Source organism: Plecotus auritus (genome assembly GCF_963455305.1).
Source record: "Plecotus auritus genome assembly, chromosome: 2".
NCBI lineage: Eukaryota > Metazoa > Chordata > Mammalia > Chiroptera > Vespertilionidae > Plecotus > Plecotus auritus.
In genome coordinates this window covers 20,902,105-20,927,852 of record NC_137771.1, presented here as the reverse complement: position 1 = coordinate 20,927,852, position 25,748 = coordinate 20,902,105, and the positions used below count along the sequence as shown (strand labels likewise).

The 25,748-nt window shown below is 47.7% G+C and overlaps 1 protein-coding gene across 1 annotated transcript; it reads right to left on the bottom strand.

The window, feature by feature from the left end:
- Positions 1 to 999: 999 nt before the first annotated feature.
- On the bottom strand, positions 1,000 to 24,785 carry LCK (LCK proto-oncogene, Src family tyrosine kinase). The gene is made up of 13 exons (XM_080656615.1): positions 24,684 to 24,785; positions 9,974 to 10,083; positions 9,586 to 9,667; positions 9,302 to 9,392; positions 8,957 to 9,055; positions 8,720 to 8,823; positions 8,412 to 8,561; positions 8,020 to 8,172; positions 7,690 to 7,869; positions 4,990 to 5,066; positions 4,742 to 4,895; positions 4,533 to 4,664; positions 1,000 to 1,654 (listed from the first exon to the last, which is right to left on the bottom strand). Exons 2-13 carry the CDS (start codon positions 10,076 to 10,078, stop codon positions 1,452 to 1,454), a joined length of 1,530 nt encoding a protein of 509 aa, XP_080512741.1. The 5' UTR covers positions 10,079 to 10,083; positions 24,684 to 24,785; the 3' UTR covers positions 1,000 to 1,451.
- Between the last annotated feature and the right edge of the window lie 963 nt (positions 24,786 to 25,748).

Genomic DNA, 25,748 nt, shown 5'->3' with positions numbered 1-25,748 from the left:
CAGTGGATAGAGTGTGGGCCTGGGGACTCAAGGGTCCCAGGTTCGATTCCGGTCAAGGGCATGTACCTTGGTTGAGGGCACATACCCAGTAGGGAGTGTGCAGGAGGCAGCTGATCGATGTTTCTCTCTCATCGATGTTTCTAATTCTCTATCCATCTCCCTTCCTCTCTGTAAAAAATCAAAAAAAAAATATTAAAAAAAAAAACCAACAATAAGAGAGAATCATTGTGAGCAACCTGGGCATGTGCCCAGACCAGGAATCAAACTGTGACCTCCTGGATCATAAGTGGATGCTCAACCACTGAGCCACACCAACTGGGCGAGACTATTTTATCTACTGTATATCATATGACCCCAGATCTGTGGCTGGCACACAGTAGATGTTCAATAAATACTTGTTAAATGAGCAACTTAGCTCAATATTTTTAAAAAATATTTTTATTGATTTCAGAGAGGAAGGGAGAGGGAGAGAGAGACAGAAACATCTATGATGAGAGAGAATCATGGGTCGGCTGCCTCCTGCATGCCCCTACTGGGGATTGACCCCACAGCCTGGGCATGTGTCCTTGACCAGAATCGAACCTGGGACCTTTTAGTCTGCAGGCCGACACTCTATTCACTGAGCCAAACCGGCTAGGGCATTAGCTTAATATTTTAAAACAACTTGAAGGTGAATCAAAACATATCTGAGGCCAAATATAGCCCTTGAATCAATGGCTGTAAAAAGTGCTATTGCCTTTATATAATGGGCGGGGGAGAGTCCTGGGACACACCCACTCTCTAGGGTAGGGGTTGCCCTAAATCCTTTGAGGCAGGGGTTTAAAGGGATTCAAAGAGCCCAGACAGGCAAGCATAGGGACCTCCTCTTCATCCCCAGCATCAGCAAAGCTGGAAAAAGTTCAGACATCCCTTCATTCCATCATTCATCCCAATTCGTGGTTATCAACTTCTGAACCCTCACTCTTCCCTCCGAAGGAAGAAGAAATGAGAGAGGGGAGTGGAGAGATGCACAATCTTCATCAACAAACATTTATTGAGCTCCTGATGTGTGCCTGTCACCAAAGAGGAGGGCATGGAGGTATTACATAAGGTTTCCCCCTCAAGGAGCTTCTTGATGACCAGGGGAAAGGAAAAGGGGGAGAGTAGAAGCAGGTGTCAATCACAGGCCTCTCTCCTTTCTCAGGTGGTCTCAGGAAACGAGAGGCCCAGAAAGGGACAGCCTGGACAGGTGTCCAAGACATATGCACAGGCTGCACATGTACAAGACACACGTGCAGAGCCCACACAACTAAAGAACCGGTGTATAAAACAGGAGAAGTATACGTGTCACATGTGGGCAGGATTCACATGCAGAGTCCATGTGTGCATCGGCCATGGGTATGGCACAAGAACTGCTTCTCCCAGCCAGGTTGGCTAGATGAGGGCAGGGCTCCAGGCCCCAGATAGGGCTCTCAGGGCTGGGGCTGGTACTGGCCCTCCGTGGCCGTGAAGAAGTCGTCCAGCACGCTGCGCAGGTAGTCAAAGGTAGGCCGGTCCTCTGGGCGCTCCTTCCAGCACAGCATCATGAGCTGGTACAGCTCCTCTGGACAGTTGTCAGGTTGCACCATGCGGTAACCTCGCTCCAGGTTCTGAATCACCTCAGGATTGGTCATCCCTGGGGGTTGATGGTAGAAAAGACATCAAGGCTCCACTTTGGAAGCCCACAGGCAGGGGCAATGTTCAGATTATTTAACTGTTATGGTGTGAGCACTAATCCGAAAGGATCTTGGTCTTCATCAGGGGTAAGGCCTTACTGTAAGTACCTGCTAAATGTCAGTTGTGCCCCTTGGAATGTTAGACACTCAATAACACACACTGTCGGCTGCCTTGGGAGCCACCTCAATATTTTGAGCCTCAGTGTTCTCATTTGGAAAACAGAACAAATAGTAACTCTACCTCAGAGTTATTATGAGGATTGAATGAGATAGTGCATATAAAGCATGTAGTGCCTGGAAAGGAGATACTGCATAAATCACACTTGTGCTGATTATTATTTGGTGGGAAGACATGGTGGTCAAGGCCCAGGGCAGGATGGGAGCCCACAGCCACGACAGTGGCGAGGCTTCCCTAGCTCAGGCACATGAGATGCTACATTAGGAAGCCAGATGGACTCCGGGCCCAGCAAAGCAGAGTTCTGCATGGGCAGAGGTCTACCAGGTCTCTCCATGACCCAGAGGAAATAATTTTGGGGCCAGTTCCCTGCCTTCGTACTGGTCCTGTCCCACCTGGTCGGCTCTTAGCATGTGGACCCTGAGAGGACTTAATCCAGAGAACTGCATGATCATGGCAGAAATAGCTGCCTGTGTCTAAATTTCCCATGTGGCCTCTTATTTCTCCTTCAGTCTTCTGAGAGGAAACTGTGACAGGCAGTTCCCAAAGACTAAACCCTTGTGGTCCTGCAAAACTTGGGAATGGACCGTGCTCAATAGATACCCTCTTGCCCAGGCCTTGCCCCTAGGAGGCCTCCAGCTATGGGTCCCTCACATTTCAAAATTAGCACATTGGAGGACATAGGCCATGGATCTAAATACCCAAGGCTAGAGTCAAGGCTGCAAGCCCATAGGCTAAATCCAGCCTAAATATATCCTCTAGACATACTTTGGTTTGGATTCTGTAGTGTTTTTAAATAATTTAAATCAGTCACCAATGTTTGGAAATGGGCACATTTTTCTAAAGCTGCAAGTTTGGGCTTCTCTTGAAAAAAAAAAAAACAAAATCTATTTTTTGGGCCCCAATGCCTTTTGTTTTTGTGTTTTCTTTTTGTTAATCCTCCCCTGAGGACACTTTTTCCATTGCTTTTCAGAGAGAGTAGAAGGGAGGGAAGGAGGGGGGAGAGAGAGAAAAAAAAACATGGATGTGAGAGAGACACAGTGACTGGTTGCCTCCCACATGCACCCTGACCCAGGGTGGGGAGCAAACCCACAACCAAGGTACGTGCCCTTGACAGGGAATAGAACCTAAGACCCTCCGGTGCACAGGCTGGCACTATAACCACTGAGCCATGCTAGCCAGGGCTGGATGCCCAGGTCTTAAAGGCAACTGTCTGCTAGAGCAGATGCAAGTTCACCCAGGTCCCCATGACTCCCCATTGTCTCCCTGACCCTGAAACCACGTTGCCATTTATCATCATGCTTACAATGTCTTTTCAGTTGTAACAGAGACATTGTCTATGGATTCACCTCTGTGGGCACAGTGGAGGAGCAGTGAGGGTCCTTGGCAAGATGACCAGAGTGGGCTTCCAGCCCCAGCACTCTCCCTCGGTTCTGTGATGGGGCAAGTCCAGGGCAGGAAAAGCCCTCCGATTCTAAGGTGCCTTTACCTTCCTGGGAGCAAAGTCCTGTGCACACTGCTCTCGGGATGGGGGAAGCTTCTAAAATCTGGCCACTGTGCTGCATGACCTCCGTGCCCTGTCTTTGTGTTCCATTTCCTTTGCCCAGTTTCCTAGCAAGTTCCTTTTAAAAGATTCCATCGCTGTCTTGGCTGAATTCAGGGGTAAAGGACTTTGTCCAGGAGATAAAGGGAGGGGTGGGAGAGAGTGGGACTTAGTTGTTTACATCTCTCTCTCACTCTTTAGACAGAAAGCTTCAGAGGGAAGGGAAGTCAGTGTTTAGTGAACACCTATAATGAGTCAAGCTCTTTCACAGATAATCTTGTTTTTCATATCAGGAAACAGGTCAGGGAGGTGAGGTCACTTGCCCAAAGTCACTTGCCCAAAGTGATTATTAATAACAAAACCTAACACTCTTGAGTGCTTAAATGGGCCAGGTAATATTCTTTGTGTGTGTGTGTGTGTGTGATTTTTTCCAGACTTCTAAACAATTTTGGCATCATTTTCTCTTGAGAACATGTATTTTTTTAAATTATTATTATTGATTTCAGAGAGGAAGGGGAGAGAGAGAGAGAGAGAGAGAGAGAGAGAGAGAGAGAGAGATCAATGATATGAGAGAATCATTGATTGGCTGTGTCCTGCGGCCTATGCCCCCTATTAGGGATCCAGCCTACAATCCAGGCATTTGCCCTTGACCAGAATCGAACCCAGGACCCTTTAGTCCACAGGCCGACGCTCTATCCACTGAGCCAAACCAGCTAGGGGTGGGCCAGGTAATAGTCTAACCTTACATTTTACATATGGGAAAAGAAGGAATCATCTGATCAAACAGAAAGTTAATATCACGGCATGTCTGATAATGAAAGGCAGGCTTCTTGTCTCCCAGGCCAGAACCTTTTCACCCATACGAGGCTGCCTGTGTTGGAACTAAAAAGAAGAGCTGGGATTATCAAAGAGAGAGAGAGAGAGATCCAGAGACAGAGATGAAAGTCAGCCATGGTTGATTGGTACCTCCCTGGTGATATCGGAGTCACATCTCTGAGAAGATGGAGGAGAAGCAACTAGAAAGTTTTCAGATTCTGAGCCTGGGAAGAAGTGAGTGGAAAGACATGGATTTTACTGCCCTGACTCATCACCCTTTTTAGTTCCTGCCTTTGGTCCTGACCTGGGTAAGGGATGCGACCATGGGTAACAATCTCCGTCAGCAGGATCCCGAAAGACCACACATCCGACTTGATGGTGAAGGTCCCATAGTTAATGGCTTCTGGCGCTGTCCACTTAATGGGAAACTTGGCCCCTGTGGGGAGGCAGAGTGAGGTCACCTGGGTCTGCTTGGCCTGTAGGTCCCAGACTTCCCTTATACCCCACACCTACCCTCCCTGGCTGTGTACTCGTTGTCCTCAATGAGGCGTGCTAGGCCAAAGTCTGCGATCTTGCAGCTCAGGGTGTCAGACACCAGGATGTTGGCGGCCCTCAGGTCACGGTGGATATAATTGCGTTCTTCAATAAACGCCATGCCCTCTGCAATCTGCAGGTCAGGTATGGATTTGTCAGCAGTGGTGGGCCAGACATCCTTACCCTGCTGGCCTGTGCCCACGCCCAGCCCTCCCAAGTCTCCTTACTTGGGCTGCCATATCCAAAAGTTTGTTGATGGTCAGCTTGATGCCTGCAGGGGTCTTGAGAAAATCCACCAGGCTCCCTGTGGGCAGAAGCAAGAGTTGCTAACCCAAGTTGCCTGAGGAGAGAGCTCCCGACCCTTCTCCCCCTAACTGTGTGTAGGGGGTGTCTAGAAGCAGTGTCTTCTATGTGGAAAGGAAGAGGAAGGGCAGAAAATGGAGGAGTGTGTGTTCAGAGTGAGGAGCTTTGGGACACGTGAAGGTCTTTTCCAGGGGACTAGGAGGGGCATGCTCGAAGGGATCTGTAGGCTTTTTGTCACCTATGGGGTAGAGCTCAAACTCCTCAGCCAGCATCCAAAGCTCTGCATGGCCCACTTTGTAGTTTCTTCTCTTCCCCCACTCCTGCTACTCTTGTTCCACCCACCCTAGACAATTTCAACATTTTTCACATAGACCATTGCGTTCTCACCCCAAAGTCTCTTTGTCCCATCTCTGCCTTACTTTTCTTTCGTGGCCCAGCTAGACTATTCCGCTAGGAAGCTTTTCTAGATCCTACTAGACATAATAAATTAAATCACCATCTACATTCTCTGGGGCATGCTGGAACTTTCCCAGCACAAACTGTGGTTTTCCTGGTGCGCATAACTAAAATGAGACATCAGGCACCTGTTTTGTCCATCCATGTTCCCAGTGCTCAGCCCAAAGTAAGCAGCAATAAATGTGTGCTGCGTGCATTAAAAGGAGTGTGGAGCCCTAACCAGTTTGGCTCAGTGGATAGAGCGTCAGCCTGTGGACTGAAGGGTCCCAGGTTCGATTCCGGTCAAGGGCATGTACCAGTAGGGGGTGTGCAGGAGGCAGCTGATAGATGTTTCTCTCTCACTGATATTTCTAACTCTCTATCCCTCTCCCTTCCTCTCTGTAAAAAATCAATAAAATATATATTTTTTTAAAAAAGGAATGTGGAAAGAGATGCGTGGAGGCCTGAGAGGTTGGGAGTTGCTGGATTGGACCTAGTAACTGCTGTCCCTTCTTAAGAGATTAAAGCCCTGTGTGAAGATGAAAGCAACCTGTGTGTCCCCACTATGAACACTGAAGTCGTCACCAAAGATAAAGGCCTCACCCAGGCACAGCAAATATGTGACATAGACTGCCATTCCTCCATTGTGTCCATGGCAGATGTTGCTAATCAATCCTAGCACTCACTTCCAATAAGCCTCAGAATCCTTCTCAACACAGAACTCCAAGCAACTACCAACTAAAGTCGGCTTAAATAATAAAATCTATTTGCCATTTCCAGAACCCATTAGCCAAGGAACGGATTTTCTCCCTTCCTGAAAAAGGGAGAGATCTTATACTCCCAAAGAATCAGAGCCAGGTAACAACAAACTTATTGAGCAGTTAACATATGGCAGGCACTGTTGTAACTGCTCTATATGCTTTAATTCTCTCTCCATAAAGACCTACAAGAAAGTGACTATCCTATCTAATAAAAGAGTAATATGCAAATTGACCATCACTCCAACACACAAGATGGCTGCCCCATGTGGTCAAAGATGACTGCCTCCATGTGGACACAAGATGGCCACCACAAGATGGCCAGCAGGGGAGGGCAGTTGGGAGGGACCAGGCCTGCAAGGGAGGGCAGTTGTGGGTGATCAGGCCAGCAGGGGAGGGCAGTTGGGAGGGACCAGGCCTGCAAGGGAGGGCAGTTAGGGGTGACCAGGCCTGCAGGGGAGGACAGTTAGGGGCAAACAGGCTGGCAGGGAGTGGTTAGGGGGTGATCAGGCTGGCAGGCAGAAGCAGTTAGGGGCAATCAGGAAGGCAGGCAGGCAAGCAGTTGGGAGCCAGCAGTCCTGGATTGTGAGAGGGATGTCCGACTGCCCATTTAGGCCCGATCCTACCTGGATTGGGCCTAAACGGGCGGTCGGACATCCCTTGAGGGGTCCCAGATTGGAGAGGGTGCTGGCTGGGCTGAGGGATACCTCCCCATGCACGAATTTCATGCACCGGGCCTCTAGTTGCATTATAATCACCATTTTACAGATGAGGACACCATGGCAGAGAGAAGTGAAGTCGTTAGCTCAAGGCCACAGAATTGTGAAACCACAGTTCTAACCCGAGCAGTCAGGCTCTAGAGACCTTAATAATTTCTCTATATTATTTCTGGGTGAACCGTTTAGATTTCTGCTGTTTTTTACTTAGGGAAACAGAGCACCAGATGCAGGTCAAGAACTTGGCCTGTGACACACAGCAAATCTGTAGCAAATCTAGGCCTGGACATTCCTATTTACCCCGTGGGGCTCTTACTCTGTGCAATAAGAGACCAAGCGAGGGGGAGGGGCTCACTGAGAACTGAAAAAGAGGGCTTTGGGGCAGATCTGGCCTCCCAACATTCAGGGGCAAAAGGGAAAGAATTGGAACTAGGGACCCACTCATTTCCTGAAAACAAGCATCTTTAGATCAAGGTAGGGCTTTGAAGGCAAACGGGACTTGCAGGCCAGGGAAGATGGGGGCTGAATGCTCTTCTAGAGCCTGCCACCTTAGGCTGGGCTCCCAGACAGGCCCGAGGAGGACACACTCTCTTCTCGCCCCTGGAGGTGAGACTTTAGGTGCCCAGGAAAACTCTAGCAACTTCAGTGCTGTGCCAGGAGAAAAGGCAGATCTCCTCCACCCTCTAGCAAGAGCAGAGGGGACGGCAGCGCCCACCATTCTCCATGTATTCTGTGATGATGTAGATGGGCTCCTGGGTGACCACCGCGTAGAGCCGGACCAGCCGCTGATGTTGCAACTGCTTCATGAGGTTGGCCTCAGCCAGGAAGGCGTCGGGGGACATGCTGCCCTGCTTCAGGCTCTTCACTGCCACCTTCGTGTGCCCGTTGTAGTACCCTGGGGTGGGGAGGGGTTGGAGGAAGTCACCCAGACTGTAGGGGGACTCTCGGACCTCAGCGGATGCCTCCCTTCCCCCTCCCCCTTCCCCCGCATGAAATTCGTGTATGGGGAGGTATCCCTCAGCCCAGCCTGCACCCTCTCACTTACCCATCCACACCTCCCCGAACTGGCCAGCCCCCAGCCGCTCCACCAGCTTCAGCGTCTCCCTGGGAACCTCCCACTCGTCCTCCCACCACGGCTTCTGGGGCTTCTGGGTCTGGCAGGGGCGGCTCAACCGCGTGCATAGGCCGTCTGGAGCATCTGCGAGGACAAGGGAGGGAGTAGGAACTTCACCCAAGTCCCGTCTAGGGAAATGGCCTGGCAGGGGAGGTGTGGACACCTGCGGCTGCAGGGTATGGCACCTCACCCCTGCCGGGAATGAAAGAGCATGCTTAGTGATGGGTAGAGTGTATCCCCGAGAGGGACTTGGGGGAGGCAGGCTGCTAGGACACTGGCGAGGGAGCCTCAGGCCCACGTCTGCGGGGTACTGCTGCGCTCACTGGTGTAATGGCGGACCAGCTCCTGCAGGCCGGGAAAAGTGATGCGGGGGGAGATGTAGAAGCCTCCTTTGTCCAGGTTACGGATCTTGTAATGTTTCACCACCTCTCCTTGGTTCTGGTCGAAGTCCCGAACGGACAGGGAAAATGATCCTGAATAAAAGAATAGGTAAGCGAACGTCAGAGGGGGAGGGGTGACCTACGGTGCACCTTCGCCACCGCGCCCCTGCCCGCAGGCTCGCTCGGCCAGCACCGGGGCGCCCGGGATCCAGCCCGGGCCCCGCCCACCGCGGCCCCGCCCAGCCGCTCACCCGCGGTGCTCTCGCTCTCCCGGATCAGGAAGGAGCCGTGCGTGTTCCCGGGAGCCAGGAGCTGCCGTTCAGCATCCTTACGACTCAGATTTTTGAAGAACCAGCTGCGCAGGGCAGAGCGAAAGCCGTCGTGTGTTTGAAGGTTCTTCCTCCATCACCCTACTAGCAGCCCTCCTCTGCTCCGGGGTCCCTAGGTCCGCTTGCTCCTACCCATTCCCAAGACGAGTCCCCACTCACGGTTCGGGCTCCAGGCTGTTCGCTTTGGCCACAAAGTTGAAGGGGATGAAACCTTCCTGGCCGGTGGTCAGAGACTGCGCCTTCCACCACTCGCCGTTCCTGAGAACATCGGTGGTCAGCGTGGCTTGCTCAGCCTGGACTCGGATGGAAACCCTCCCTCCAGAGCCCCAGCTATTAATGCCACACCACCCTCCAGCTCAGCACGCTCCAACCTCTCATTTTGTCTCAAGGGCGCCTACTGCAAGCCAGTCAGGACCTGCAGGAGGGCTGCGGAACCCGGGGTCTCCGCTCCCTCACTCCCTCACCACCGCAGGGCAAGGATGGGGGCATAGAGGGGACACTCACTGCTCCAGGACACGAAGCTGTTCACCCTTTTCGAATCCCAGGTCCCCATCGTGAGAGGGCTCATAGCTGTGCAGGGCGACGACCAGGTTGTCTGTGAAGACCAGGGGGCGTCAGGGAGAACCAGCCTAAAATAGGCTGGGAACATGGAATTCAGAAGGGACAGGGCAGAGCGCAAGACTGGGGCAAGAAAGTAGGGCAGAATAGAGGGTAGATGGGGAGGAGATGGAGGCCAACAGCCAAAGATCCACAGGCCTTATCTTCCAGGCCCTGCTGGCTGAGGTCACCTTGCAGTGGGGAAGCTGGGGGGTTGGTGTCCTGGTAGGTGACCAGTGGATCCCGCACCTCAGAGCCATTCCGGATGGGCAGCTGTGGGGTAGGGGATGAGAGTAAGGTCAGAGAGCAGGAGGCTGGGTCAGATCCCTGCTCCCCTCCCCACCACCCTGATCTTCACTTCTCCAGCCTAGCTGGGTCTTCCTCTCCCTGAATTTGCCAACTACTTGCTGTGTGGCCTTAAGAGAGTCCATTCCCTTCTCTGAGCCTCTTTTCCTTTCTGTATTGCAGAGGAGAGAGCCGCTCTGTTATTTCAAGACCCTTTAGTGGTGGCCCATTTCGTTCTTCTGAGTTGTGCACTCCACCCAGCTCCCTCACCAAGCCCCATGTCTTGCCTCTTACCGTGGCCTTGCCATCCAGTGAGACTATGGGGTAATGGCAGTTCTCACATACATCGATGTTTTCCATCCAGTCATCTTCAGGGTTTGAGCTGCAGCCACAGCCCATGGTCCCTGGGGGAATGGAGAGGAGCTTAAGGGGTTTCCCCAACATCTGCTTGCCCAACATCTGACATACTGGGGCCTAGCCCTGAAAACTTCCAGAAGTACCTAAGATTGTTAGCCCTCCTCCCAGGCCCCCATTCACCAGCCATAGAAAAGCTGAAATGGGGACCTAGCTACTAACTGATGCTCCCTGGGAGCCCCCATGCCACAAGTAAAGTCACACACACCCCAGTCCTAGGCCCCGCCCCCCCACCTGGGATGGGCAAACTGACACAGGCACCTTTGTTAGTCTAGCTGCCCGCTTCCTGCCTCTCCCCCAACCTCTCTCTCTCTCTGCCCATCCCCCATGTTGGGGGACTACCCACTAGAGATCACACATTTCTTCCAAACCCTGGGAGAGACCTAAGTTTTGATCCGCCCATACCTTAGAGGTGTGTGCGCCCCACCTCCTAATACAATTCCCCTCTCCCACCCCGAAGGCTAAATGAAAGACTCCTGCTCCCCAAATTCAGCCATTGAGCCTCTGCCCCCTTCCCCTCCCACACAAGTCTCCTTCAGAGGGTTCCTTCTGCTTCTCCCCAGCAGAAAATCCTTCAGTGGCCCTATTGGCTGTAACTTTTTTTTATTTGTTTGCTTGCTTTAGCAGTGGAAACTTTTTGTCAGATGAAATCAAGCAGAACCCCATAGATAAAGCAAAAATGGAGCCGTTGTGCCTGAAGCCCAGTGGGGCCTCTCTCTGAGCCCCTAGAAGTCCCCAGGACCCCCTCCTTCCCTGGGCTGCTCCTCAGAACTGCTTGGAAAGCACTAGTCCTCAGATAAAGTTAAATTTACCATGTGCTCAAGACCCTTTAATATCAAGATCAAATCCACTTCCTCAGTTTAGTCTTACACACACACACACACACACACACACACACACACACACACACAAGCACCCCCGCCTACACACTCACACAGTCTGTTTTGAGCTACGCTTGTCCCTCCCAAACACCCCACACTATTTTCTTACTCCAATGCCTTTGCACATGTGCTTCTCCTGCCTCGGGATGCTCTCTTTTCGTCCATCTCTTGAACTCAACTTTCAAGGCTCAGCTCACATATTACCTACTCTGTGAAGCCTTCCCAATGCTCTTCGCTTCTACAGTTCTACTCAGGCCACAATCATCAACTTAGGCACTGAGTGCCAAAACTACCCTGACTTATGTGTCAATCCCATGGCCTCTTCCACCCCTTGATGAGGTGGGGGAATGCCTGGAGAACAGAACCTGTGCTTATTTGCTTGAATGCCCCAGCACCCAGAACTAGTTGTCATTTATAAATATCAACTAGGGCCCAGGCCAGGTAGCTCAATTGATTAGAGCATTGTCCTGATACACAAAGGTATGGGTTTGATCCCCAGTCAGGGCACATACAAGAAACAACCAATGAATACATCAATAAACGGAACAATCTCTCTCTCACACACACACAAACAAACAAATAAAATTGACTGGTATATGAAGGGTTAATGCACAGATTCTCTCCCAGATGAGAAAAAGCTAAAAAGTTCACCACCACAAAACCACTAATACAGAAATGTTAAAGGGACTTCCAAAAGAAGAAGAAGAAATATGAATAATAAAATGGCAATAACTACATACCTATCAATAATTAGTTTAAATATAAGTGAATTAAATCTAATCAAAAGACATAGGGTGGCTGAATGGATAAGAAAACAAGCCCCATACCTATGCTGCCAACAAGGAACCTATTTCAGATCGAAAGACACCTGCAGACTGAAAGTAAAGGGATGGAAAAATATATCTCATGCAAATGGAAATTAAAAAAAAGCTGGGGTAGTAATATTTATATCAGACAAAATAGACTTTTTTTAACAAATCCTCTCTTGAGGATATGTTTTTATTGATTTTTTAAATTTTATTTATTTATTTATTTTTAAAGATATAGATCTTTTTTTTTAAATATATTTTATTGATTTTTTTACAGAGAGGAAGGAAGAGTGATAGTCAGAAACATCGATGAGAGAGAAACATCGATCAGCTGCCTCTTGCACACCTCCTACTGGGGATGTGCCCGCAACCAAGTTACATGCCCTTGACCGGAATTGAACCTGGGACCTTTCAGTCCGAAGGCTGACTCTCTATCCACTGAGCCAAACCGGTTTTGGCAAATTTTATTTTTTAAAATATATTTTTATTGATTTCAGAGAGGAAGGGAGAGGGAAAGAGAGATAGAAACATCAATGATGAGAGAGAATGATTGATCAGCTGCCTTCTGCATGCTCCACAGTGGGGACGGAGCCTGCAACCCTGTCATGTGCCCTGACTGGGAATCGAAGCATAACCTCCTGGTTCATAGATCGACGCTCAAGCACCGAACAACACTGGCCAGGCAGATAAAATAGAGTTTAAAACAAAAGCTATAACAAGAGACAAGGAAGGACATTTCATATACAATAGCTACAATTTGGAAGCAACCAGAGTGTCCATCAATAGACAATCGGATAAAGAAGATGTGGTACATATGAATATACAACAGAATGTTACTCTGCTATAAAAAATAATGAGCTCTTACCATTTGCAACAACATGGATGAACTTGGAGGATATTATGATAAGTGAAATAAGTCAGCTTTAGAAAGACAAATAACAAATGATTTCACTTACATGTGGAATCTAATGAACAGAATAAATAAAATAGAAACAAACTCATAAATACAGAGAACTGGTAGTCTCCAGATAGGAGGAGGGTGGAGGGGCTGGGTGAAAAAGGTGAAGGAATTAAGAAGTTCAGCCTGGCTGGTGTGGTTCAGTGTTGAGTGTCAACCTATGAACCAGTTACTGGGTTGTAAAGTACAGCATAGGGAATGTAGTCAATAATATTGTAGCAACTATGTATGGTGCCAGGTGGACACTACACTTACTAGGGGGCTCACTTTGTAAGTTATATAAATGTCTAACCACTATGTTGTACACCTAAAACTAATATAGTATTGAATGTCAACTGTGATTAAACAATTTAAACAATTGTTTTAATGCGCAGATTCTCCATCTGTAAAGGTCTTAGCAGCCACCAAATCTAACCTCTGATTTTAGGTGAACAGACCAAGGCCCAGAGAGGCCTGCTTAAATTCACACAACTTACCTAGCAGGACAAAGCTGGAGTTGCTGACCCATGCTGGGCCCAAGTGGAAGGAAGGTTGAGTTAGCAAGAATTAAGGACATATGTCAATTATACCTCAATTTTGAAAAATTTATTTTAGAGGGAGGAAGAGAGAAAGGGAGAGCGAGAGCAAGAGCGCACGAGAGAAAGAGAGAGAGAGAGAGAGAGAGAGAGAGAGAGAGAGAGGTCCATGTAAGAGAGAAACATCAATTGGCTGCTTTCTGCACACCCCCTACTGGGGATTGAGCCTGCAACCTGGACATGTGACCTAACCGGAATCAAACCATGACTTCCTGGTTCATTGGTTAACGCTCAACCACTGAGCCACCCGGCTGAGCAAGCTTCTGTTTCTGTTTCTTTTCTTTTTTCATAATTCCTTATTGTTGAAAGTATTACATATGTCCCAAGCTCCTGTTTTTTAAACTGAGATGCTCATAAGCTCTCATGGGTACCAGAGTCACTGGTGTGCATCTTCCCAGAGCATCTTCCTTGACCTTCTTCATATAGTTAAATAAACCCAGATCTATTATAGAGGAAAACGCAAAATATACATGGAATTTTAAGCCAAATCAAGGAAAAGGGGACACATTAATTCTTCCCCCTACTGTTAGGAGTCTTGGAGGAGGGTAGGGGGTAGACATTTGAGAAATCGCTCAGCCACAGTCCACCCATCTGTGGCTGCAAATGCCTTTGTTTTAAAATTAAAATTTATTGGGGTGGTCAGCATGAACATATAGGTTTCAGGTGTAGGTTTCTATGTTATATGATCTGCGTATTGCACCGTGTGCCCACCACCCAAAGTCAAATCTTCTCCTGTCATCATGCAGATGGCTTTTTGACTGCTATTTTTATTCTGACCAGGAACTGGTTAGTAGCAAAAGCCTTCAGGAAAGGACTGATGACAACCTGGAGCCAGCCTAAAATAAGCTGAGCTATCTAGTAAGGTCGTGAGCATCCTGTTGTTTGTACTACTCAGACAGGCCTTAGAAAACCACAGGTTGGTTATAACGTAGTTGAGAACACCAACGTCAGATGGTGTGTGGACTGAGATCAGTAAGGTCCCTCCCAGGCCTGACATTCTTGGAGGCCCTGGGAAAGGGTAAGAGAAAGATGAGAAAAGTTTGGGGTTATGAAAAGAGGGGATGAACTGGGATGCAGCAGCGAGGAGAGGTCAGAAGAAGGGCAGAAGGAATCATAGGCCTGGAAGCTGGTACCTAGTCCAGGCTGGGGTCCTGGGGAGGGAAAAGGAGCCTCAAGGCTTTGGGCAAGAGTCCAGGAGATGATGCAGGCAGGACCTGATCCTGGACTGACTCTGGGCCTATCAGAGAGGACCTGACATCCCTAAAGACTGGGGCCATGAGTGGAAAAAGTCAAGTTGTATTAAATTAAGCGGAAAGGAACTCTGTAACTCTACCAGTGTCTGACCCCTAAGTATTTCCTCCCTGGCTTGTTTTGTGCTCCGAAGCACTCCAGCCGCAGGTAGCAGATCCTGCTCTCTACAGTGTAGGGCCTGGCAGCAATCAGAAACCCCTAGGACCTGTCAGTGTCAGTGGCTCCCAGTCTAGAGCCACTGGGAGCGACATGGTCCTAGGAGGCCCCAGGATAATGTTGAAGGCCTGCAGGTTATTTCAATATTTTAAAAGTCTAAAGGGAAATTGTATTATTATTTGTTTCTTCATTTGACAAATTGTTTTATTGTTTCTTTAGTGCAGACTTAGTTAAGTCTCTGATTAAAATTTGAACTAGAAAACAAGAAAATTAGTACCTAAATGAGATAGTTTAATGGCAAAAACTTCAAATCATAAGATCCACAGGGTGTGTTTGGGGGGGGAGGGAGGAGTAGGTAAAACAGGGGCAAAGGAGTCCTTGGGAGAGAAGAGTTTAGAAGCCCTAATGTAATTTACCAGCCTTGTTTTAAAGATGAAGAAGCCAGGGGATCAGAGAAGTTATGTAATTTTCCCAATAGTACACGACTCTTGGCAGACGTGACACTCAAATCAGGCCCCTACCTCTTTTATCAAGGTACTCTACCCTTACTCCCTGAGAAGTCTAAAGAGGGTGGAGGATCCTGAGAGGTCACGGAAAAAATGGACAGGGAGGCAAGTGTGACAGAATTGGATCCACTCTCCATCAAAAATATAATCATTGTAGCTCAGCCGATGTGGCTCAGTGCAGGAGGCAGCCAATCGATATTTCTATCTCCCTCTCCCTTCTTCTCTCTCTAAAATCAATAAGAACATATTTTTAAATATATTTTTATTGATTTCAGAGAGGAAGGGAGAGAGAGAGAAAGATAGAAACATTAATGATGAGAGAGAATCATTGATCGGCTGCCTCCTGCATGCCCCAGCCTACAACCCTGGCATGTGCCCTTGATCGGAATCGATCCTGGGACCCTTCAGTCCGCAGGCTGACACGCTATCCACTGAACCAAACCAGCTAGGGCAATAAGAACATATTTTTAAAAATGTAATCATTGTTCTGTTAACAAAGTCTTTTCTCTCCAAGATAATTCTCCCTCTACCTAGAATGCATGTTTCTGAGTGCACATTTACCTGATTGGTGAGTGCAAGTGCGTACAAATGGAGGCATATGACTCAGTGAGCATTCCTGCTAATGTATGCATAGCCATGGGTGTGTATGAGTCAGTGCATGCAGATGGAGATGTACAAAAATAAGGGTATGTATAGTTTGTGCCTGTCCCTGTGTAATTGTGAGATCTTATATAGATACATCTATTTATATAAAATGTGGATCCCATTCTTCTGGTCTTTGCTTGACAGAGATTGCTGAGTAAAATTTTTAATGAAGTCAGTAAAAAGAAAATAAAAATTAAAACTTAATAGAAATTTCTCATTGTCTGAAAGAAAAAAGAAGAAAAAAATCCAAGGAATCCCAAGGGCTTTCAGAACCAGCAATGAGGGCAGATTCTGGAGTAAATGAAACAGGACATTCTCTTCTCACAACTCAGAAATTCAAGGTCAATAGCAGGAATTTTGTAGATTCTAAACCTCCTCTGACTAGGGTCTGGAATGTTCTCCCTCAAACTCAAGGCTGCCCATGGTCCACAGAGCACTTTGTGCCATTTAGAAGGGCCACCTGTCCCTGGGGTTAAAAAATTTGAAGAGCAAGCCCTGTCTGATGTGGTTCAGTAGGCTGGCGTGTCATCCTGTATGCCACTGAGAAGGTAGTGAGTTCAATTCGATTCCTGGTCAGGGCACATACAAGAGGCAACTGATGGATGTCTCTCTCTCTCTCTCTCTCTCTCTCTCTCTCTCTCTCTCCAATAAAACAAACAAAAAATTTGGAGAGTGCAATGAAGGCTAGATTTCAGTCCCCATCCCTTCTTGCCTCTCAGTGAAGTACTCAACACACACACACAGTGGCCCTGCTCACATTGTGTAGAACTGATCAAAAACCCCAGGCTGGGGGAAGTCCTGGACTAGATTTTCTGATTCCAGGCTTGTTTAGGAATCATATCACGATGAGTTCTGATTCTTGCTAACTCGTTTACTTTTATCAACTCCATAGACATGATCATAGACATTACCTGGCCTGGCTGGCCATAGAATGTGTTTTACCCTCTTTTTAAAAAAGAAAAAAAAAAAATTTGTTTTTTTGGTTGGTTTCAGAGAGAGCAAGGAAGAGGGACACAGAGAGAGAAACATCAATGATGAGAGAGTCATTGATCAGCTGCCTGGTACATACTCCCTAATGGGGATCGAGCCCACAACCCAGGCATATGCTGTGACCTGGAATTGAATCGTGACCTCCTGATTCATGGGTCAATGATTAAGCACTGAGCCATAAGGGCCGGGCTGTTTTGCCCTCTTTAAATTAAAAAAAAAAGGAGGGGGGGCAACACTTATTCTTCCATGAAGTATAAACTTATTCATTTACTAAACATTCTGTCCAAAATGTGTGCCAGCTTCTTGCCTGGTTTCTCAGGCTAATCCTTTACAAAGAGCAAGCAGGCTAGTCCACTGCAGACCACGGTTGTACTCTGGGCAACCTTGTGGCAAAATCTGTCAGGAATAATTTCAAGGCCTTTTTCTTTGGCCAGGATCTGGTTATTGGCAAAGTTGCAAATGTTCAATGAAGAGCTTTAGCTATGGGTTGCCCACACAGAACCCTCATCACAGTACTCAAGAATCAGGGTTGGCAGACATGGTAAATAAATTCTACTGAGTGAAACAGGGATGTGTCCTGAGTTGCCTCCTTTTTCATGTGTTTCTTTTTAAAAATATATATTTTATTGATTTTTACAGAGAGGAAGAAAGAGGGATAGAGAGAAACATTGATGAGAGAGAAACATTGATTAGCTGCTCCCTGTACGCCCCCTACTGGAGATTGAGCCCACAACCAAGGTACATGTCCTTGACCGGAACCGAACCCAGGACCCTTCAGTCCATGGGCCGATGCTCTATCCACTGAGCTAAACAGGTTGGGCCATGTGTCCCTTTTTTAATATAATACCACTTTAGAATGAACTCTGTGAGTTCAGAGTTCCCAAAAACAGGGAACATGAAGATAAGTCTCAAAGGAGGCAAGACCATACAATGGAGTCAAGACAGTCTCTTCAATAAATGGTGTTGGGGAAACTGGACAGATACTTGCAAAAAAATGAAACTAGATCACCAACTTACACCATAATAAACACAAATATAAACTCAAAATGGATAAAGGACTTAAACGTACGATGGGAAACCATTAAAATCTTAGAAGAAGCCATAGGCAGCAAAACAGCAGACATTTGTCATAGCAATATATTTAACGATACAGCTCCTAGGGCAATGGAAACTAAGGAGAAAATAAACAAATGGGACTACATCAAAATAAAAAGCTTCTGCACAGTTGCCGAAACCGGTTTGGCTCAGTGGATAGAGCGTCAGCCTGCGGACTGAAGGGTCCCGGGTTCGATTCCGGTCAAGGGCATGTACCTTGGTTGCAGGCACAACCCCAGTAGGAGGTGTGCAGGAGGCAGCTTATCGATGTTTCTCTCTCATCGATGTTTCTAGCTCTCTATCCCTCTCCTTTCCTCTCTGTAAAAAATCAATAAAATATATTAAAAAAATAAAATAAAATAAAAAGCTTCTGCACAGCAAAAGAAACCATCAACAAAACAATAAGAAAGCCCACTGCATGGGAGAACATATTTGCCAATGTTATCTCCAATAAGGGTTTAATCTCCAACATTTACAGGGAACTCATACAACTTAACAAAAGGAAGATAAACAATCCAATCAAAAAATAAGCACAGGACCTAAATAGATACTTTTCGAAAGAGGACATACAGAAGGCCGAGAGACATATGAAAACATGCTCAAAATCACTAATCATGCGAGAGATGCAAATCAAAACAACAATGAAGTACCATCTCACACCTGTCAGAATGGCTATCATCAACAAATCAACAAATGACAAGTGCTGGAGAGGATGTGGAAAAAAAAGGAACCCTCGTGCACTGCTGGTGGAATGCAGACTGTTGCAGCCACTGTGAAAGATAGTACTATGGAGTTTCCTCAAAAAGTTAAAAATGGAACTCCCATTTGACCCAGTCATCCCACTTCTAGGAATATATCCCAAGAAAACAGAAACACCAATCAGAAAGGATATATGCACCCCTACGCTGCTATAAAAAAGAAGGAATTCTTACCATTTGCAACAGCATGGATGGACCCGGAGAGCATTATGCTAAGTGAAATAAGCCAGTCAGTGAAAGAAAAATACCACATGATCTCATTCATTTATGGAAAATAGAAAACATTACAACCTGATGAACAAAAAGATAGATACGCAGGCAGAGAAGCATCGAACAGACTGTCAAACTACAGCAGGAAGGCTGGGGAGGGTTGGGGGGGAGGTAAGAGATCAACCGAAAGATTTGTATGCATGCATATAAGCATAACCAATGGAAGAAAGACACTAGGGGGGGAGGGGCGGGGGGAGGGCATGTGCAGGGAAGGGGATAGTGGAGGCCGGGGGAAGGTCAATGGGGAAAAAAAGGAGACATATGTACTACTATTTGTAATACTTTAAACAATAAAATAAAATTTAAAAATAAAAATACGTTTGAAAATAAAAAAAAAGATAAGTCTCTTACATGCAAACAAGTTGAATTTATTCTCACAAACTGGAAGTGTGCTGACCATAGAACTGATTCTGCTAGTTAATTGTTGCCATAAACAAGGGCTACAGAGCAATTACGCTAAAGCTGGTATTTTTGGTAGAGGCCCTTCAACTAGTAACTTTTATGTACCTAGTAATCCCTTGTAGTGAGTGCCCTCCCTCATACCCCTGTGTGTATTTTGCGCCAAGGGGTTTTATCAGGACAGAGCCTACTTACAGCTTGACAACCGTTGCTGCTTTATTAAACTTTCTTGGAGTCTGCAGGTCATGGAGGCTCAGCTCACCATGTCCATGTCACAGTGACCCAAGTTCAACCCCAAGGCCTCCCAGTCACTCACTGGCAGATGGTCTTTGGGCAGGTTACTAAATCTTTCCCAGCTTCCCCTAGTGCAGTGGTCGGCAAACTCATTAGTCAACAGAGCCAAATATCAACAGTACAACGATTGAAATTTCTTTTGAGAGCCAAATTTTTTAAACTTAAACTTCTTCTAATGCCACTTCTTCAAAATAGACTTGCCCAGGCCGCGGTATTTTGTGGAAGAGCCACACTCAAGGGGCCAAAGAGCCGCATGTGGCTCGCGAGCCGCAGTTTGCCGACCACTGCCCTAGTGACTTCATCTACAAAATGAGAATAAAAATAGACCTGCTTCAAGGTTACTGTGAGCATTACATATGATATATAGATGATCCCATATAATAAAGTGCTTAATGTGGTGCTTGGCACATAATAAGGACTAAATAAATGAGAATTATAGTTATTGGAGGCTAGCATGAACATTTCATTATACCAGCATTAAGCATTTTCCAGACTAAAATTATGAATCATTTTCATTTTTCTTTGACATTTTTGGTACTTTCACGGACCAACTTTTCTCCTTTAGTATATTTACCTAAAATGAAACTTCACTAACATAAATGGAAAACCAGTATCGCCAGCCATAAATAGAAGTCAGTACACATGAAAATAAACACATAATTTAATACATATATTCTCATTTGTAAACGTCTACCCATCATCAGCCCCTGAAATCACTCACCCACATCAATGGTGCACAGGCCATATTTTTGGAAATGCTGCACTGTGAGACAATTTTGAGCTTAGGCCTCTGACAGTGAGTTAGAGGAGGTACAATTTTCCTTTTCTTTTTCTTTTTAATATGCTTTTATTGATTTGAGAAAGAGAGGAAGGGAGAGAGAGAGAGAAAGAAAGAGAGAGAGAGGGAGGGAGAGAAAGAGATGTATCAGTTGCCTCCCATACACACCCAACCTGGGTCTGGGCCCCGACCAGGAATCGAACCTGAAACCTTTACTAGTAGGTGCATGGAATAATGCAAAACCAAATGACCACACTGGCCAGAACAGACACAATTTTCTTTTTTAAATACATGTTTATTGATTTCGGAGAGGAAGGGAGAAGGGGAGAGAGATAGAAACATCAATGATGAGAGAGAATCATTGATCACTGCCTCCTGCAGGCCCCCTACCAGGGACCAAGCCCCCAAGCCGGGCATATGCCTTTGACCGGAATCGAACCTGGGGCTCTTAAATCCGCAGGCTGACTCTCTATCCACTGAGCCAAACCAACTAGGGTGGCACAATTTTCTTAATGGGCCAGCCTATTGACAAAAATTTAGTGGGCAATTTTTATGTGCTAAGTTCTGGTCTAGCGCTGGGGATACAGAGGTGCACAAACAGAGAGGTTCCCATACACCTGGCCCTGCCCTCTGTAACTGAGCCGGGTGCCCCTCTGGCAAGCTACTCCATTTTCACAGGAAGCCAAAATGCCTGTCTTCAGCTCACTGATCGGTAATGTCTGTGACTCCCAACAACACTGACAACACAAAACAGCGACACTTGCCAGGAAATAGCATCTCAAAATCACCACCATTACCCACTTACCAAGTTAATGATGATTAGCTAAACTTAAAAAGGTGGGGTAGATCTCCACGTATTGACATGGTAAGACATCCCAGATATAGCATGGTCAGAAGTTACAGAACAGAATGTAGAGTATAAGCATATTTGCATTTAAATATGTATATATATAGGGGGTTCTTTTAAGCAGGGCTCTGTGCTAAGCCTTTATTTGCATGATTTCATGTAATTGTCATAATAATTCTATGAAGTAAGTGCTATTATTATCCCATTTTACAGATGCAAAAACTGAGGCCCAAACAGGGTAAAGCAATTTGCCTGAGGTCTCATAAAAAACAAATAACTGGTGGAGTGACGATTTGAGCCCGAGTTAATTTGCCTCCAGAGACTAGACTCTTAACCACCAGGCTTTTTAGTAGCCATACATAGGAAATTCTGGAAGAATGCATACCAAATTGTCCACAGTGAGCATGCCCCAGGAGTGAGATTGGAGGGAGCTGCATTTCTTGCATTTCTTTACATGCCTCTATACTGTTTGAATTTTAAAAATTCAAATCCTCTGCTACTTTTGCACTTGAAAAAAACAAACAAACAATAAAACCACCATCAACACAAACACTCTGCTAAGAAACACGATCATCTGAGGAAGATCAGTTCTACAGCCCATCCTTCCATTCCTCTCCTTGTCTCAAAAGGGATAGACATGGAGGAGGTGATGCTGGGGGCAAAAAAGGTTCTGAAACCAAGGACGTTTGGAAAACACTGCATTAGACAAAATCAATCCAGCTCCTTCATGGAGGGACTTCCAGAGCTTTAACAAGTTCGCGTCCACCGTGAAGCTAATCAGGACAGTTTGTAGCTGAGACCATGTTGATTTGGCTCTAGAACACTTTTCTTTCCAGGCGCCTCAGGGAACTAGTGTTCTTTAGAACAAGCATTGGAAATGCATCTACAGATACTTTTTAAAAATATATATATTTTATTGATTTTTCACAGAGAGGAAGGGAGAGAGAGCTAGAAACATCGATGAGAGAGAAACATTGATCAGCTGCCTCCTGCACACCTCCCACTGGGGATGTGCCCGCAATCGAACCCAGGACCCTTCAGTCCACAGGCCAACGCTCTATCCACTGAGCCAAACCGGTTTCGGCCATCTACAGATACTTTTAAGCCAACACTAACGTTGGTTGTTAGAGGAGGCCACATCCCTGGATAGTATTGTGGTCTTGCCTGTCCCCATGCCACCCACACACCAGCTCCTCTCAGCATTGCTTTCACTGTATTAAGCTTGGCCTTAAAGCCATCAGCTTGTGGGTGTGTTTATGGATTTGTAGGGTCCAGTGTGTGTTGTATGTGTAGCCCCTGCCTCTGCCTCTGAACATACATGAATATATACAATTTCCAATGAGGATATGTATGGTGTTTGTGTAGCTGTATGAGGGATCCTCTTCTAAGGTAGACCTGTAGCTTAGTCTACAATTCTCACACCCACTATGCACAGGAAACAAGCTCATTTGCAAAGCCACACCACAAGTGTGAGAGAATGGGTGGTCACCAGTTTGCCAAGGCGCTGAGTGCGAGTAATTCTGGGTGTGGGCATCCCTCCCTTTGGTGCACACTTGCAGGAAGATGGGGTGCCAAACCTCTGTTAAGCACCTACTATGTGTCAGGTACTACCCTGGCACATCACAGTCATTATTTTCTCTTTGAGTACCCACAAGCACTCTGTAAGGGAGAGACTCATTATTGCCTCTTTAGAGATAAGTAAACTGGATTCCGGAGAGGTGAAGCCACTTGTTCAAGAAAATGGCAGAACCGGAATCGTGCCTGGGTCTGCCTGCCTCTGAAATGTGTGTTTTTTGCGTCGGCTGTCCTGCATTTGGTTTTGCTCTGAGATCTCTGCCATCATGGTACACAAGGAACAGAACCCAGGGACAGAGACCGTGGCTTCATGTGTTAGGGACTCTCCAAAGGGGGCCATTATCCTCCTCAGAAATGCCTTGACTCTCCCAGGAAGCCTCCCCGATCACCCAGGGATGTCTTCTCCCATCCTCTGAACCCTTCGCCTGTCCTTGGCCCCACCACTTGGCACTTTTTCCCTTTGAGAAGAACCTCTGCCTCGAGCCCTGGGTCCTCTATCACTACAGGCTGGGTTGGTGGGAAGGGGGACCGCTTATGCCTGTCCAGGATGTGGATGAGCCCCCTGGGTTCAGAGAGAGTCCGCATGTTCCCCAGCCCCCACAGAAGTCTGCCGGCCTTGGAGCTAGGGACAGGAGAAAGGTTGGGACATGCTGACTAGATGGAAATTGTGTGTCAAGAAAAACTCCAATGGCAGGGGAAACCTGGACGGTCTGGTGCAGGTGGGGACTCCCCCCCACAAACTGAAGGCTGAGAGTTAGGTGGTGGGTGAGGGAGTGGGCAGTTAGCTGACTATGCTTTCCTGGGCCTCCATCTTGCTGGGGTTTGAAGCAGGAATCCACAGGACCAATTGGCCCTATACCTGCAGTCACTGAGGGGGGGGGGGTGCAGTGGGAGCTAGCAGGCCAGGGGAGAGGGGAGGACATCCTGTGACACTTGGCAGGGGCAGGAATGGCAACTTTCCAGATGGAAGTTCAGATGTTCCTCACTCAGGGTCAACTGCACCCCTGTCCGGGATTAAAATAGCCCTTCCTCTCCCCTTCTCCCCTTATTCTCTCCGCGCCAACTTCCCAGCGTCCGGTCAGATGAAGGCCCCATCCCAGATGATAAATATGCCCTCACATATCCATCCACTCCCAACCAGAGACTCCTCCCTCTCTCAAGCAATGCTGGTCACTGCGGCTAAGATCTCTTTACTCATGTCCGATGCTCTGGGTGACTCCGATCTCTCTCAGGAGATTCTTGTCGCTGGGTTCTGCCCCAGCAACCAGAAGGATTCTGGGTCCCTTGACTCAAGCCTGTCCATTACCCTGCTCCATGGAGGTCACAGCCTAGACCATCACTCTGTCCCAAGCCCTGGCTCTGCCACTGCCTTGCTGAGGGACTGCCAGGAGGGAGTGCTTGGCCCTCTCTGGGTGTCAGGAGGCTCATCCATCACGGGATGAGGTACTGGTCTTGGGGATTCTTTCTCTTTTCTTCTTTTTGTATATGCGCTGCCAAAGCGAGCGCTGACTTGGGGGTTTCTGAAGGTCTTTATAATACCTGACAGTCCATGTGCCAGATCTCCAAGTGAGGTGGAGGCCGGTGGCGGACAGTGTGGCAGAACCAAGAGCCAACATCTACACAGAAAAGAGGTGATCTGGCTGCACTGCATGCCTCCTACCAGACCTTCAGCAAGGTGCTTCTGTTCCCCAAGCTTGCAGGGCTACTGCCTATCCAGGCAGCCTGGCCCCATGTCTAGTTTCATCCCCCTCATATCAGGTTCCCAACCACAGCCCCGTGACCCCTGTTCCCAGTACTCCTTACCTGCCCAGCCCAGGAGCCCTCTGGCCCCATTCACATGGTCCTCCTGGCCTAGCCTGGCTGCCCAGACAGTTTCAGCTCTCCTCACCGTGGTAGCCACCACCTGCCTCCTCGCGCCCACGTCCCACCCTGACTTCCTGCCTCCTCCTGAGGGCTCCTCAGCCAACCGGGCCCCAGTAGCCCAACCACAAGCCTCCAGCACCCCAAGCTTCCTGCCACCATAGTCCTTCGTGCCTCAGTCCCTGAGGGTCCTGTACATCTCCAGGCCTAGCTCTCCTCACCTTGAGGGTGGCACTTGGAGAAGGGAGCATATTTGATGTTATCTCCCTCCTGCCCTCCAGGGTGCACCGGGACAAGAGATTCAAGGGCAGCCTTTAAACCCCAAAGAGCAGGGGCAGGCAGACACACACTCAGCTGTCAGTGAAAGGCAAGAAGCACTGCTCTCACAGTCTGAGAGACGCTTTCGTGACAGTCTGAGGCAAAGGTAACATCACTTCCGAGTCAGAGGTGAGTCCAATATCCCTGTTAAGCAGGTGGAGAGCAGAACCCCCATGTTATAGGCAGGTGTCAGGCTAACATGGCTACTGCAGTCAGAAAAATAGCCGTCTCATTTCTGGGCACAGGACAATAGCTTGTTATAGTCAGAGGGTAGGCTAACACTCCTCTTCCAGACAGATGCTGGACAGCAAGCTGTTTAAGGAGGCAGGCAGGACAACACTATGGTTGGTGAGTGGTGGATCACTTCTAATTCAGGTAGAGGCAAGGCCATAGACCCTGTTAAAGGTGTGGGGACTGGCACCATCTCCTGCAACCAGTGGAAGACAGAACAAACACCCCTTCCTCGGGCACCCAGGTGCAGGCAGCGGACTGGCAGCACTTTCTGTTATAGGCAGGAGGCAGGAACCCTGTCTCAAGCACAAGCAGGCCAAGAATCCCCCTTTAACCTGGGGCCACACTGAGGTGGCACCATCATAGGCAGAGGGCCAGGTCACCAGTGTTATGAGAAACTCTAGGTGGCCTTTATCAGGCCCGCGATCCTTGACCCCCTCCCAGAGGAAAGTATAGATG

What these genes read in the sequence shown, in the direction of transcription:
- LCK (XM_080656615.1), bottom strand. Translation starts at nt 10,078, where the DNA reads ATGGGCTGTGGCTGCAGCTCAAACCCTGAAGATGACTGGATGGAAAAC. An exon ending in AACAGCCTGGAGCCCGAACC is followed by an intron (nt 8,824 to 8,956) that starts GTGAGTGGGGAC and finishes TGCCCTGCGCAG; the next exon opens with CTGGTTCTTCAAAAATCTGA. An exon ending in GTTCGGGGAGGTGTGGATGG is followed by an intron (nt 7,870 to 8,019) that starts GTAAGTGAGAGG and finishes TCCCCACCCCAG; the next exon opens with GGTACTACAACGGGCACACG.